Raw genomic sequence first — 15,900 nt, forward strand, 5'->3', positions numbered from 1 at the left:
CCATGACCGGGGGACATCTCTGTTCTGGCAGGTGCCATGACCGGGGAACATTTATCTGCTGGCAGGTGCCATGACCGGGGAACATCTCTCTGCTGGCAGGTGCCATGACCGGGGGACATCTCTGTTCTGGCAGGTGCCATGACCGGGGAACATCTCTCTGCTGGCAGGTGCCATGACCGGGGAACATCTCTCTGCTGGCAGGTGCCATGACCAGGGGAACATCTCTCTGCTGGCAGGTGCCATGACCGGGGAACATTTATCTGCTGGCAGGTGCCATGACCAGGGGACATCTATCTGCTGGCAGGTGCCATGACCGGGGAACATCTCTCTGCTGGCAGGTGCCATGACCAGGGTACATCTCTCTGCTAGCAGGTGCCATGACCGGGGTACATCTCTCTGCTGGCAGGTGCCATGACCGGGGGACATCTCTCTGCTGGCAGGTGCCATGACCGGGGGACATCTCTCTGCTGGCAGGTGCCATGACCAGGGAACATCTCTCTGCTGGCAGGTACAATGACCGGGGGACATCTCTCTGCTGGCAGGTCCAATGACCGGGGGACATCTCTCTGCTGGCAGGTGCCATGACCAGGGAACATCTCTCTGCTAGCAGGTGCCATGACCGGGGGACATCTCTCTGCTAGCAGGTGCCATGACCGGGGGACATTTATCTGCTGGCAGGTGCCATGACCAGGGAACATCTCTCTGCTGGCAGGTGCCATGACCAGGGAACATCTCTCTGCTGGCAGGTACAATGACCGGGGGACATCTCTCTGCTGGCAGGTGCCATGACCGGGGGACATCTCTCTGCTGGCAGGTGCCATGACCGGGGGACATCTCTCTGCTGGCAGGTGCCATGACCTGGGAACATCTCTCTGCTGGCAGGTCCAATGACCGGGGGACATGTTGTAGGACCAGGATCACAAGGAACTAGCAGCAGTTCCACAGGCACAATGTGATGATGTCATAGTGCTTGCCGGCTTCAGAGCTGCAGCCAATGTCGAGTAGAAGGTAAGACTGCTGCACGGGAATGAGAAGTGAGCAAGTGGGGGGCACAATGTTGGGGCGAGATTGCTGCGTTACAGTGGGGGCACTATCTGGGGGCGAGATTGCTGCATTACAGTGGGGACACAATGTGGGGCGAGATTGCTGCGTTACAGCGGGGGGCACAATGTGGGGGTCAGATTGCTGTGTTACAGTGGGGGGCACAATGTGGGGGTGAGATTTCTGCGTTACAGTGGGGGCACAATGTGGGGGCGAGATTGCTGCGTTACAGTGGGGGGCACAATGTGGGGGCGAGATTGCTGCGTTACAGTGGGGGGCACAATGGGGGGGTGAGATTGCTGCATTACAGTGGGGGCGAGATTGCTGCATTACAGTGGGGGGCACAATGTGGGGGCGAGATTGCTGCGTTACAGCGGGGGTCACAATGTGGGGGCGAGATTGCTGCTTTACAACGGGGGGCACAATGTGGGGGTCAGATTGCAGTGTTACATTGGGGGGCACAATGTGGGGGTGAGATTGCTGTGTTACAGTGGGGGGCACAATGTGGGGGTGAGATTTCTGCGTTACAGTGGGGGCACAATGTGGGGGTGAGATTGCTGCATTACAGTGGGGGGCACAATGTGGGGGCAAGATTGCTGCATTACAGTGGGGGGCACAATGTGGGGGCGAGATTGCTGCATTACAGCGGGTGTCACAATGTGGGTGCGAGATTGCTGCGTAATACAATAGCTCTGCATAGAGAAGGGTTAAAAACATGAATATTAGTTGATATTATCAGAATGTAGTAACATTAAATCTGAGGTGCAGCAAATTCTCCCTGCAGCCTGATGAATCTGGAGGGGGGACAATTCAGGGGGCGATATGTTTGCCTCTGTAACACTTAGAATCTCCTCTTTTTTATTAATCTAAATTTGTGTTTCTAAGTGTCAGGAAAACGGAGATATTAACTGTTAATCTGCCATTGGGAGTGATTGTTATATATATAAATCGCACCTGAAATTCTCACTTTAAACCTGAATATCTGCGGATCCCTGGCACCTAAAAACACAATTCTAGATTAATTTGCTTATTCTTTTATGTTTTGCTATAAACTATGCTATACGCTATAATAATTTGCACCTTTGTGGTTCTCAGCATTGCCGCATCTCCCTCCCTTGGGGAGATAGTGGGGGTAGAGACAGGTGACACGTGTTAGGGCTCCATCTCGTTTCTTCCCCCAGAGCATTATAATCTTTATTATATGTAGTGAAATCCTGGGACGGCCCCTCACAATCTACATAGACATGTGACTGGTGACATAAGAGAACACATGATGTCCTTTACATAATGCTGATGAGAAAGTTAGAATGTGCAACTAAATATAAAGATAGTCTAGTGAGGGGAAGTGTCCTGCAGAGTCCAGCTACAGCTGTCACTCAGAGAGCTGTACAAGGTCTAGTAGGTCAATGCCCTAAGCCAGCCAGCACATGGCAATAACTGTGCTCATCCACTCGTTACATTTAGTCATTTACTTGCATTCACATTTCCTCCTTTTGAACACATTTATTGGCTCCTTCTGTAGCTGCAGCTACTTCTGGCCGGATCCCCCAGACCAGGACACTCAGACGTCATTCACCAGTTGGGCTTCAACCTCATATGGAAATACCACAGCTCTAGAACTCTTAGAGACCAGTCATTCCACTATATCTAAGGGATTGTATCAAAGATAACATTGAAGTAGAGTAAATTCAAACGCAGACCAAGCCACACCCACCGGGGCGGACGCGGCCCGTTCGCATTGGCATTTCGATGGAAACTCCTGCCATCGTGAACGAGCCGCCGGTGTTTTGCATTAAATTAATACAAAGCACCGGCAGCTTGTTTCCGATCGCCGCCGAGACGGCACGTCTGCCATCACCCTTATGCGGCGCCAAACTCCAGGCGTTCAAGGGTCACATCATCTGACTTCAGAAAGCTTTAGTCACCTCCCCTTGGACTCTGCTGGGCTTGGACCACGCTGGGCTTGGACCACGCTGGGCTTGGACCACGCTGGGCTTGGACCACGCTGGGCTTGGACTCTGCTGGGCTTGGACCACACTGGACTTGGACACCGCTGGGCTTGGACACCGCTGGACTTGGACTCTGCTGAGCTTGGACCACGCTGGACTTGGACACCGCTGGGCTTGGACTTTGCTGGGCTTGGACTCTGCTGGGCTTGGACTCTGCTGGGCTTGGATTCTGCTGGGCTTGGACCGCGCTGGGCTTGGATTCTGCTGGGCTTGGATTCTGCTGGGCTTGGACTCTGCTGGGCTTGGACTCTGCTGGGCTTGGACTCTGCTGGGCTTGGACTCTGCTGGGCTTGGACTCTGCTGGGCTTGGACAACGCTGGGCTTGGACAACGCTGGGCTTGGACAACGCTGGGCTTGGACCCCGCTGGGCTTGGACCCCGCTGGGCTTGGACCCCGCTGGGCTTGGACTACGCTGGGCTTGGACTCTGGACCACGCTGGGCTTGGACCACGCTGGGCTTGGACCACGCTGGGCTTGGACCACGCTGGGCTTGGACTCTGCTGGGCTTGGACTCTGCTGGGCTTGGACTCTGCTGGGCTTGGACTCTGCTGGGCTTGGACTCTGCTGGGCTTGGACTCTGCTGGGCTTGGACTCTGCTGGGGTTCTTCATGTTAGTTGTAAAATTTAAGTGATGCATTTTGCGTTTCGGTCTGAAAAAAGTGAAAATTTGGCAAAAGTTCATAAAAATTCTTCATTTTCCAAGTTTGAAATGTTCTGCTTTTCAGACAGGAAGTAAAACTACCCAAAAATCTTGATTAAGTAACATTCCCGGGATGGCTGCTTCATGTCGGATTATATTTTATGCAACCTGTCATTTTTCTCGGATCGTACGAGGTGCAGTACCATTTTTCTCATTTTCATGAAAATCCCCAAAACTCACATTTTGAGGGTCGACTCAGCCTTCAAGTGACAGAGAGGCCTATATAATAGTAACACCGCATAAATGACCCCCCTATAGAAACTTTACCCCTGAACGTATGTAACACAACTTCTATAGAGCCATCCCGACAATGCAGGCTAACTATGCAGGCGGCAGGCAGGAAGCGATCGGCTAAAGAAGCCGACAGAACACCCAGGCAGCACAGCTCCGCGGCGCCCGGGAACTCTAAAAATGGCGCCGGCGGTCCCACACAGCAGCGCTCACCGCAACCGCTCCCTCAGCGTAGCCAGCAGAGGAGCAGAGGAGCGGCATTGAAGATCCCACAGGCGGAACGCGAGCAGGAGAACGACATTGACCCAGGTCAGATCGAGATCCCCCCTCCCTCAGCACCCCCACGAGGTGGGTACCAAAACCACCTAACCTCCCCGATACAGTCCCTAGAGACACTCTGGCCAGGTTCACCTTCTTCCACGTAAAAGATGCCCTGCTATTACAGTCAAGGAAAATACAAAACCTGCCACAACCGTACGAGAACATAAAATTATATACAGATTTATCTGCGGCTACGCTACAAGCAAGGAGAGAATTCACTCCAATAACAACCCTCCTTAGAAACCAAGGGATCCCCTACAGATGGGGATTTCCCACGAAACTCCTAGTCAAGAGATTCAACTCCATCATACCAATCAACTCCACAGAAGCAGGTATGGAAATCCTGAAAACATGAAAAACTGCAGACCATCATCCGAAATCTACAACAAGAAATTCTCCTCAACACCTGGAAACAGACTGGAACGACCGCTGAAATTCTGAGTGAACTGGAAATACGCTCTCAGTGCACTGACAAAATATGGACTAACAGGTCCAATAATGTCAGCAATCAAGGCCTTATATTCTCACCCAGCAGCATACGTATACACCAATAATACCCTATCCCAAAAACTTACACTATCAAATGGAACTAGACAGGGCTGCCCTTTATCACCCATTTTCTTTACCCTCTCGATTGAACCCCTAGCAGAATCAATTAGGAATGATCCCTACATTTTAGGAGTCAAGATAGGAAGAATAGAACATAAAATAGCTCTTTTCGCTGACAACATAGTTTTATCGCTGACCAAGACAGACACCTCATTGCCCAATTTTTTGAAATAGTAGAAGATTTTGGAAAGATTTCACACTATAAAATCAATGCAAACAAATCGCAAATATTACCAGTCAAAATCCCAGACGCAGAACAGAACATACTAAGACAAAAATTCCACCTAGATTGGCAAACACAAAACATAACATACTTAGGAATACAGCTAACATACCCATAAAAAACTATACCACACAAACTTTGCCCATATAACCAACACTATTAATGCACTATATATAAAATATTCAAGACATCAGCTAACGTGGTTTGGCCGTATAGCATCGTTTAAGATGGTAATACTCCCGAAATTCCTGTATCTGTTCAGAACGGTTCCAATTAAAATACCTAATAACTTCTTCAAAGCAAATAATGAGAATCTTCAGAATTATATATGGCAACAGAAAAAAACAAGGGTATCATTATCCATTATGACAAAACATAAGAAAATAGGAGGACTTGGGCTACCAGACCTCAAAGACTATCATAAAGCAGCAATACTAGACCAACTCAAACACTGGTGGCTAGATTCGACAGACAAAGCATGGTTAACGATTAGAGATGAGCGAGCACTAAAATGCTCGGGTACTCGTTATTCGAGATGAACTTTTCCCGATGCTCGAGTGCTCGTCTCGAATAACGAGCCCCATTGAAGTCAATGGGAGACTCGAGCATTTTTCAAGGGGACCAAGGATCTGCACAGGGAAGCTTGGCCAAGCACCTGGGAACCTCAGAAAAGGATGGAAACACCACAGAAATGGACAGGAAACAGCAGGGGCAGCATGCATGGATGCCTCTGAGGCTGCTTAATCGTACCATTATGCCAAAATTATGGGCAACAGCATGGCCATGACAGAGTGACAGAATGAGGCTAGATAGCATCTAAAACATCCAATAATTGACCCTGACACTATAGGGGACGGCATGCAGAGGCAGCGGCAGCAGCGGAAGGCTAGAGAGTGGCATGGCGACATACCCTAAATGGACTCAGGCTTCAAACCAATGGGTGGCAGAGAGGAACCAAAGGAGGTGAGCAAGAAGCGCTCAAATAATATCGGTAAATGATAAAAGTTTGCCAGTATATTTTGTGGATTACACAGCAGGGTGGCGACAAAGTTAACAAGTTTGATGTGGAAGCCATGAAAACAACCCAAAATTCTGCCTGACACAGCTCGTTTGATAAGGTGACCATGTATGGAGGCAGTGAACTAGTAGTAGATTAAAGGTGCTGCAGTTAAAACTATGTTAGTTGGATCTTGGGATGGAGCTGGCGGTCCGCTGCCAGGCGAGCTTTCGCCAATCCAAGCCCCTGTCTCTAGGCTACTCCCCAAAAAGCACTTCTAAGAACCTTTTGTATAAGATCAAGTGTAGTAGCGTTCTTATAAGTTTGGGTTCTGGCGGGTGAGGGGAATGTAAACAGATGCGCAAGAAGTGCTGAAATAATATTGGTAAATGATAAAAGTTTGCCAGTATATTTTGTGGATTACACAGCAGGGTGGCAACAAAGTTAACATGGAAGCCATGAAAACAATCCAAAATTCTGCCTGACACAGCTCGTTTGATAAGGGGACCATGTATGGAGGCAGCTATATGGACGACTTTTGGAGGCAGCTATGGCGATGACGTGTGGAGGTAGCAATGGAGACAACGTGTGAAGGCAGCTAAAAAGACGACGTGTGGAGGCTGCTATGGAGACAATTTAATTTGGATAGTGCCTGTATGTGGCAGTCCAAAAAAGTTTTCAAACCAGAGGAGCAGGTAGCTGGTCCTCCAGAAATATTACATAGATTGAGTGCCTGTATGTGGCAGTCCAAAAAAGTTTTCAAAGCAGAGGAGCAGGTAGCTGGTCCTCCAAAAAGATTAAATAAATTGAGTGCCTGTATGTGGCAGTCCAAAAAAGTTTTCAAACCAGAGGAGCAGGTAGCTGGTCCTCCAGAAAAATTACATAGATTGAGTGCCTGTATGTGGCACTCCCAAAAATTGTTTAAAACAGAGGACAGGGTAGTTGGCCCTCTAGAAAAATTAAATACATAGAGTACTATAGCCAGAGCCAGTTGGCCCTGGCAAAAAAATAGCCAGTTTCCTCTGCTTTAGTGTACAAAGAGGAGGAGAAGGAGGACAATGAGGAGGAGGAGTGCATACATTATTCAGGTTCAGCTTCTTTCACCTGGTGGAGAATGGAAATGCGGAGAAATCCAGGCTTTATTCATCTTGATAAGTGTCAGCCTGTCAGCGCTGTCAGTCGACAGGCGTGTACGCTTATCGGTGATGATGCCACCAGCTACACTGAAAACCCGCTCGGACAACACGCTAGCGGCAGGGCAGGCAAGAACCTCCAAGGTGTACAGCGCCAGTTCGTGCCACATGTCCAGCTTTGAAACCCAGTAGTTGTAGGGAGCTGTGTGATCATTTAGGACGATGGTATGGTCAGCTACGTACTCCCTCACCATCTTTCTGTAAAGATCAGCCCTACTCTGCCGAGACTGGGGACAGGTGACAGTGTCTTGCTGGGGTGACATAAAACTGGCAAAGGCCTTGTAAAGCGTACCCTTGCCAGTGCTGGACAAGCTGCCTGCTCGCCTACTCTCCCTCGCTACTTGTCCCGCAGAACTACGCACTCTGCCGCTAGCGCTGTCAGAAGGGAAATACTGTTTCAGCTTGTGCACCAGGGCCTGCTGGTATTCATGCATTCTCACACTCCTTTCCTCTCCAGGGATGAGAGTGTAAAGATTTTGCTTGTACCGTGGGTCCAGGAGAGTGAATACCCAGTAATCGGTGCTGGAATAAATTCTTTGAACGCGAGGGTCACGGGATAGGCAGCTTAGCATGAAATCTGCCATATGCGCCAGAGTCCCAACGCACAAGAATTCACTCCCCTCACTGGCCTGACTGTCCATTTCCTCCTCCTCCAACTCCTCCAACTCCTCTTCTTCTGCCCATACACGCTGAACAGTGAAGGACTGAACAATGGTCCCCTCTTGTGTCTCGCCAACATTCTCCTCCTCATCCTCCTCCACCTCCACCTCCTCCGATATGTGCTGAGAAACAGACCTAAGGGTGCTTTGGCTATCAACAAGGGAATCTTCTTTCCCCATCTCTTGTGACGAGCGCAAAGCTTCCGACTTCATGCTGATCAGAGAGTTCTTCAACAGGCCAAGCAGCGGGATGGTGAGGCTGATGATGGCGGCATCGCCACTGACCATCTGTGTTGACTCCTCAAAGTTACTCAGCACCTGACAGATATCAGACATCCACGTCCAGTCCTCATTGTAGACTTGAGGAAGCTGACTGACCTGACTACCAGTTCTGGTGGAAGTTGACATCTGGCAGTCTACAATCGCTCTGCGCTGCTGTTAAACTCTGGATAACATGGTTAATGTTGAATTCCACCTCGTGGGCACGTCGCACAACAGTCGGTGAGCCGGCAGTTGGAGGCGGCGCTGCGCTGCCCTGAGAGTGGCAGCATCTGTGCTGGACTTCCTGAAATGCGCACAGATGCGGCGCACCTTCGTGAGCAAATCAGACAGATTGGGGTATGTCTTGAGGAAACGCTGAACTATGAGATTTAACACATGGGCCAGGCATGGAACATGTGTCAGTCTGCCGAGTTGCAGAGCCGCCACCAGGTTACGGCCGTTGTCACACACAACCATCAGGTTCAGGTTCAGCGGTGCCAGCCACAGATCAGTCTGCGCCGTGATGCCCTGTAATAGCTCTTGGGCAGTGTGCCTTGTATCGCCTAGGCTCAGCAGTTTGAGCACCGCCTGCTGTCGCTTAGCGATGGCACTGCTGCTCTGCCTAGAGCTACCGACTGATGGCGCCATGCCCACAGATGGTAATTCGGAGGAGGAGGTGGAGGAAGGGTGGGAGGAGGAGGAGGCATAGTAGGCCTTTGAGACCTGGACCGAGGTAGGCCCCGCAATCCTCGGCGTCGGCAGTATATGACCAGCCCCAGGGTCAGACTCGGTCCCAGCCTCCACCAAGTTAACCCAATGTGCCGTCAGCGATATATAGTGGCCCTGCCCGGCAGCACTCGTCCACGTGTCCGTGGTCAGATGGACCTTGTCAGAAACGGCGTTGGTCAGGGCACGGATGATGTTGTCTGACACGTGCTTGTGCAGGGCTGGGACGGCACATTGGGAAAATTAGTGGCGGCTGGGGACCGAATACCGAGGGACGGCGGCCGTCATGAGGTTTCAAAAGGCCTCGGTCTCTACCAGCCTATAGGGCAGCATCTCCAGGCTAAGCAGCTTGGAGGTGTGGACGTGTGGGTGGGTTGCACTATACTTCCTTTTGCGCTCCAGCGTCTGGGGTATGGAGAGCTGAACGCTGGTGGATGCTGTGGAGGATCGTGGAGGCGAAGATGGGGTTTTCGCACGGGAGGTGTTTGGGCCGGGGTCCTGGACAGGGGGCTGACTAGCAGATGACACAGGGGAAGGAGCAGTGGTGTGCCCGGCCAGAGGTGAACGGGCTTGGTGCCATTGAGTGGGGTGTTTAGCATTCATATGCCTGCGCATACTGGTGGTAGTTAAGCTAGTAGTGGTGGAACCCCTGCTGATCCTGGTGTGGCACAGGTTGCACACCAAAGTCCATCGGTCATGCGGTGTTTCTTTAAAGAACCTCCAGACTTCTGAAAATCTAGCCCTCGCCACGGGAGCTTGACTACGTGAAACATTTGGAGCTGATGCACCAGCTCTGGCCCTGCCTCTCCGTCTGGCCCCACCACTCCCTCTTCCAACCTGTTCTGCTATAGGACTCGCCTCCGTCTCAGAAGCACTGTGTTCACCCGGCCTATCAACCCAGCTTGGGTCTGTCACCTCATCATCCTCCGATCCCTCAGTCTGCTCCCCCCTCGGACTTCCTGCCCTGACAACAACTTCACCACTGTCTGACAACTGTGTCTCCTCACCGTCGGACACCTCTATACACACTTCTTCCACTACGTCAATAATGTCATCATCACCCACAGACTGCGACCGGTGGAAAACCTGGGCATCGGAAAATAGCTCAGCAGCAACCGGACAAGTGGTTTGTGACTGTGGGAAGGGTCCAGAAAACAGTTCCTCAGAGTATGCCGGTTAAAATGCTAAATTTTGCTGGGAGCAGACTGGGGGGAAGGAGGCTGAGGCGGAGGAGCTGGAGTAGTGCTGATTTCGGTGACATGGGTGGACTGCGTGGAAGACTGACTGGTGGACAAATGGCTAGAAGCATTGCCCGCAATCCACGACATCACCTCTTCGCACTCTTCTGGCCTCAACAGTGCTCTACCACGAGTCCCAGTAACTTGAGACATGATGAACCTAGGGAGTGTAGCTTTGCGGCGTTCCCCTGCTCCCTCATCAGCAGGTGGTGTCTCACCCCACCCAGGACCACGGCCTCTGACCCCTGCAGTAGTTGGACACCCATGTCCACGCCCTCGTCCTCTACCCCTATCCCTCGGGTTAAACATTTTCAAAATTAAAGTGTAAACTTTAAAAAAAAAATTTTTGTGTTTTTTTTTAAACAAAACGATGCTATCCTATTGCTATGGCTAGTTTCTAACCTACACTGACAGCACACAACTGGATTTTGTGCTGTGCCTGAAGACTTTGAGTTATAAAAAGAAATAAACGTAAAAAAAAATTAATCAGCAGACTGTGCCTAATTCAATCAAACCCCTAATAAATTGTCCCACTTTGGTGTTTGAGGTGGATATGTGTGTCACTAAGAGCTAAACACAACAGTCGCAAGTCTCCCAGCAAATTCCTCACAATATGGTACTAGCTGCACTACTAGTGCCAGCAAGCCCAGCCACAAGCAAACCAAAAAAAGGAAAATATAACGCTATTGTAGGCCTAAGAAGGGCTGTTGGGTTCATGTAGACTCACTCCTGCCTAACAGTAAGCTAATATAACACCCTAACACTATCCCTGCAGCAGCAGCAGCTCTCTCCCTAGCGGCATCCAGACAGAGAATGATCCGAGCAGCGTGGGCAGGGGCTAGTCTATTCCAGGGTCACCTGATCAGGCCAGCCAACCACTGCTATCGACATGTAAGGGTACCACGTCATGCTGGGTGGAGTGCAGAGTCTCCTGGCTTGTGATTGGCTCTGTTTATGGCCGCCAAAAATCACAACGGCGGGAGATGCCATTTTCTAGAGCTGGCGAAATACTCGTCCGAGCAACAAGCAGTTTCGAGTACGCTAATGCTCGAACCAGCATCAAGCTCGGACGAGTATGTTCGCTCATCTCTAGTGGCCACCCAAATATTTGACGAATGTGACCGGCGGCGTCTCAAGTGGGAGGCAGGTAGGTGGGCGCACCTGCAGATTGGTGGGGGTCCTGGGATGCCTGCTATAATCCAGCCCTAGATGTTAGTCCTTACATGGCTCGCAAGGTTGGTTGCTATGTGACTTGGAGAGTATTGGCCTCCTCCTCCAACTCCTCCCGCTGGACCTCAGTCACTGTAAAATTATTATTTTATTTTATTTGTTTTAATCATTTATTTCTTTTTTTATTTTATGTTAGTATTTTAGGAACTTTTCCCAGCCATTTTTTCCAAGGCTTTTGCGCTGATGGTGTCTTCTACCGCAATGAGAATAACTGGGTCTGAGCACCCAGAGCATCTACAAGCGCAGTGAGGGGAAGGGGGTGGGTGCCCCATGGCTTCTTCTACTGCAATGAGAATAACTGGGTCTGAGCACCCAGAGCATCTACAAGCGCAGTGAGGGGAAGGGGGTGGGTGCCCCATGGCTTCTTCTACCGCAATGAGAATAACTGGGTCTGAGCACCCAGAGCATCTACAAGCGCAGTGAGGGGAAGGGGGTGGGCGCCCCATGGCTTCTTCTACCGCAATGAGAATAACTGGGTCTGAGCACCCAGAGCATCTACAAGCGCAGTGAGGGGAAGGGGGTGGGCGCCCCATGGCTTCTTCTACCGCAATGAGAATAACTGGGTCTGAGCACCCAGAGCATCTACAAGCACAGTGAGGGGAAGGGGGTGGGCGCCCCATGGCTTCTTCTACCGCTATGAGAATAACTGGGTCTGAGCACCCAGAGCATCTACAAGCGCAGTGAGGGGAAGGGGGTGGGCGCCCCATGGCTTCTTCTACCGCAATGAGAATAACTGGGTCTGAGCACCCAGAGCATCTACAAGCGCAGTGAGGGGAAGGGGGTGGGCGCCCCATGGCTTCTTCTACCGCAATGAGAATAACTGGGTCTGAGCACCCAGAGCATCTACAAGCGCAGTGAGGGGAAGGGGGTGGGCGCCCCATGGCTTCTTCTACCGCAATGAGAATAACTGGGTCTGAGCAACCAGAGCATCTACAAGCGCAGTGAGGGGAAGGGGGTGGGTGCCCCATGGCTTCTTCTACCGCAATGAGAATAACTGGGTCTGAGCACCCAGAGCATCTACAAGCGCAGTGAGGGGAAGGGGGTGGGCGCCCCATGGCTTCTTCTACCGCAATGAGAATAACTGGGTCTGAGCACCCAGAGCATCTACAAGCGCAGTGAGGGGAAGGGGGTGGGCGCCCCATGGCTTCTTCTACCGCAATGAGAATAACTGGGTCTGAGCACCCAGAGCATCTACAAGCGCAGTGAGGGGAAGGGGGTGGGCGCCCCATGGCTTCTTCTACCGCAATGAGAATAACTGGGTCTGAACACCCAGAGCATCTACAAGCGCAGTGAGGGGAAGGGGGTGGGCGCCCCATGGCTTCTTCTACCGCAATGATAATAACTGGGTCTGAGCACCCAGAGCATCTACAAGCGCAGTGAGGGGAAGGGGGTGGGCGCCCCATGGCTTCTTCTACCGCAATGAGAATAACTGGGTCTGAGCACCCAGAGCATCCACAAGCGCAGTGAGGGGAAGGGGGTGGGCGCCCCATGGCTTCTTCTACCGCTATGAGAATAACTGGGTCTGAACACCCAGGGCACCTTTATCCACAATGAGGGGAAGTGGGAGGGGTGTCCCAAAGCTTCTTTTACCGATAATAATAACTTGTTATAGACTTCGCTATAATCTCAAGACTTGTTATAGACTTTTATTCCTTATTAAGAGGAATCTCCTCTCTCTCCTATAAGTATGTTCTAGGCTCCTCTATCCTCCTAATGACCTGTTCTAGACTCCTCTATTCCCCTTATGACTTGTTCTAGACTCCTCTTTCCCCCTAATGACTTGTTCTAGACTCATCTATCCCCCTAATGACTTGTTCTAGACTCCTCCTTCCCCCTAATGACTTGTTCTAGACTCATCTATTCCCCCTAATGACTTGTTCTAGACTCCTCTTTCCCCCCTAATGACTTGTTCTAGACTCCTTTTTCCCCCTAATGACTTGTTCTAGACTCCTCTTTCCCCCTAATGACTTGTTCTAGACTCATCTATCCCCCTAATGACTTGTTCTAGACTCATCTATCCCCCTAATGACTTGTTCTAGACTCTTCTACCCCCCTAATAACTTGTTCTAGGCTCCGCTATCCCCCTAATGACTTGTTCTAGACTCCTTTATCCCCTTAATGACTTCTTCTAGGCTACTCTATCCCGCTGACTTGTTCTAGGCTCCTCTATCGCCCTAATGACTTGTTCTAGACTCCTTTATCCCCCTAATGACTTGTTCTAGGCTCCTCTATCCCGCTGGCTTGTTCTAGGCTCCTCTATCCCCATAATGACTTGTTCTAGACTCCTTTATCCCCCTAATGACTTGTTCTAGGCTCCTCTATCCCGCTGACTTGTTCTAGGCTCCTCTATCCCCCTAATGACTTGTTCTAGACTCCTCTATTCGTTTTAGACTTGTTGTATTCTGCAGAACAGATCACCACATAGAATGGGGAATGACAAACCGGATTCTCATGCTGTATTCTTGCAGGTATGTACTTAGTGGATCAGATACAGAGAGAAGGGGAGAAGTATAACGTGGAACTCGCCTTTGTCTGGAACAGGACAACAAAAAACATGGAGAAGGGGGTCAAGCAGCACCTACAGCTTCACAACCTGGAAGAAGTCAAGGAACGGTGAGACACAGAAAAAGCTCTAATCTATATATATATATATATATATATATATATATATATATATATGGGCACGGCATGAAGATCTTCCCATAACCTTCCAGTGCACCAAATACTGGAGGAAATTCCTCAAACTCCAATTCTCCCTGAATAATAACATGAGCCGCTGGTTTGGATCCGGGCAGAACAGGAGGAATGATGATTGGATCCCAATGACTGACAGGAAAATACAATATAAAAACTAAAACCCAGAAAATCACATTGTATACATTTATTAGCATTTTGCAGTGAGAACTAAGTACCATGTAAAATAAACCCACCCCAATAAAAAACAAGGCTCCTAATATTAACAAAAAACTGGGAAAACCTATTGACTTGAGTATAAGAATGGGAAATGCATTGGTCACTGGCTACAACCAGTATAAAGTCAGCCAGCCTCTCCCCACAGTATATAGCCAGCAGCCCCTGCCCCTAGTATATAGCCAGCCAGCCCCCCTCCCAGTATATAGCTAGCCCCTCCCCCCATTATATAGCTAGCCCCTTCCCCAGTATATATCCGGCCCCTCCACCAGTATATAGCCAGCCCCCTCCCCCCAGTATATAGCCAGCCTGTCCCACCTGTATATAGCCAGCCCTTGGCACCTAGTATATAGCCATCCAGTCCCCTGCCTCCAGTATATAGCCAGCCCCCTGCCCCAGTATATAGCCAGCCAGCCACCTGCCCCCAGTATATAGCCAGCCCTCCTTCCACAGTATATTGCCAGCCCCCAATATATAGCCAGCCAACCCCCCTGCCCTGGTATATAGCCAGACAGCCCCTTGTCCCCAGTATATAGCCAGCCCCCTGCCCACAGTACATATCCAGCCTGCCCACACCCCTCAGTATATAGCCATTCAGCCACGTGTCCCCAGTACATAGTCATCCCCCCTTTCCATCAGTATATATCCAGCTCCCTCCACCCAGTATATAGGTAGCCCCTGCCCCCAGTATGTAGCCAGTCTCCCCCACCGTATATAGCCAGCCAACCCCTCTGCCCTCAGTATATAATCATCCAGCACATACCTCCCAATATATAGCAAGCCAGCCCATGCCCCCTAGTATATAGCCAACCAGCCCATGCCCAAGTATATAACCAGTTCCCTGCCCCCAGTATATAGCCAGCCTGCCCCAGTACATCACCAGGAAGCCCCCTGCCCAATTAAATAGTCAGCCCCCTGTCCCCAGTTTATATCCAGTCCTCTGCTCCTAGTATATAGCCAGCCCCCTGTTCCCAGTATATAGCCAGCTAGCCCCATGCCCCAGGTATATAGCCAGCCAGCCCCTTGCCCCCAGTATATAGACAGCCAGTCCCCCGCCCCCAGTATATATCCAGCCCTCTGCCCCCATTATATAGGTAGCCCCTGCTCCCAGTATGTAGCCAGTCTTTTACCAGTATATTGCCAGTCTCCTCCCTCAGTATATAGCCAGTCAACCCCTCTGCCCCCAGTATATAGTCATCCAGCCCATACCTCCCTATATATAGCAAGCCAGCCCATTTCCTCTAGTATATAGCCCATCAGCCCATGCCCAAGTATATAAAAAGAATAAACCTTCAGACAGGCAGCACATATGCCTCCTTGAGTAGTGGGACCTTAGGACGGGCAGCTCATGTGCCTTGTCTAGCAGGTGGACCTGGCAGGATTATAATGTGTTGTTAATGGTTTTCTTAGTGATTGATCATAGTATTATGGCACATAATGCCAGAAAAGGACACAAGTCCAACCTTTAAGAATTAGGTGTAGAGGATGTCCCCTGTCTATGGTGATGGTAGAACCTCCTCTCCTCTAGGTGTAGAGGATGCCCCCTGTCTATG

At 50.4% G+C, this 15,900-nt stretch overlaps 1 protein-coding gene across 2 annotated transcripts in view; it reads left to right on the forward strand.

Annotated features, from left to right (window-relative positions):
• LOC140106986 (aspartate dehydrogenase domain-containing protein-like) overlaps window positions 1-15,900 on the forward strand; it is an 82,921-nt gene that overhangs the window by 36,742 nt on the left and 30,279 nt on the right. For both annotated transcript variants that reach the window (XM_072131575.1, XM_072131576.1), the window contains one exon: window positions 13,906-14,050. In XM_072131575.1, the coding sequence (XP_071987676.1) occupies window positions 13,906-14,050 (145 nt within the window). The remainder of the gene's footprint in view (window positions 1-13,905; window positions 14,051-15,900) is intronic.

The sequence above is a fragment of the Engystomops pustulosus genome, unplaced genomic scaffold (genome assembly GCF_040894005.1).
Source record: "Engystomops pustulosus unplaced genomic scaffold, aEngPut4.maternal MAT_SCAFFOLD_94, whole genome shotgun sequence".
In the NCBI taxonomy this organism is placed as follows: Eukaryota; Metazoa; Chordata; class Amphibia; order Anura; family Leptodactylidae; genus Engystomops; species Engystomops pustulosus.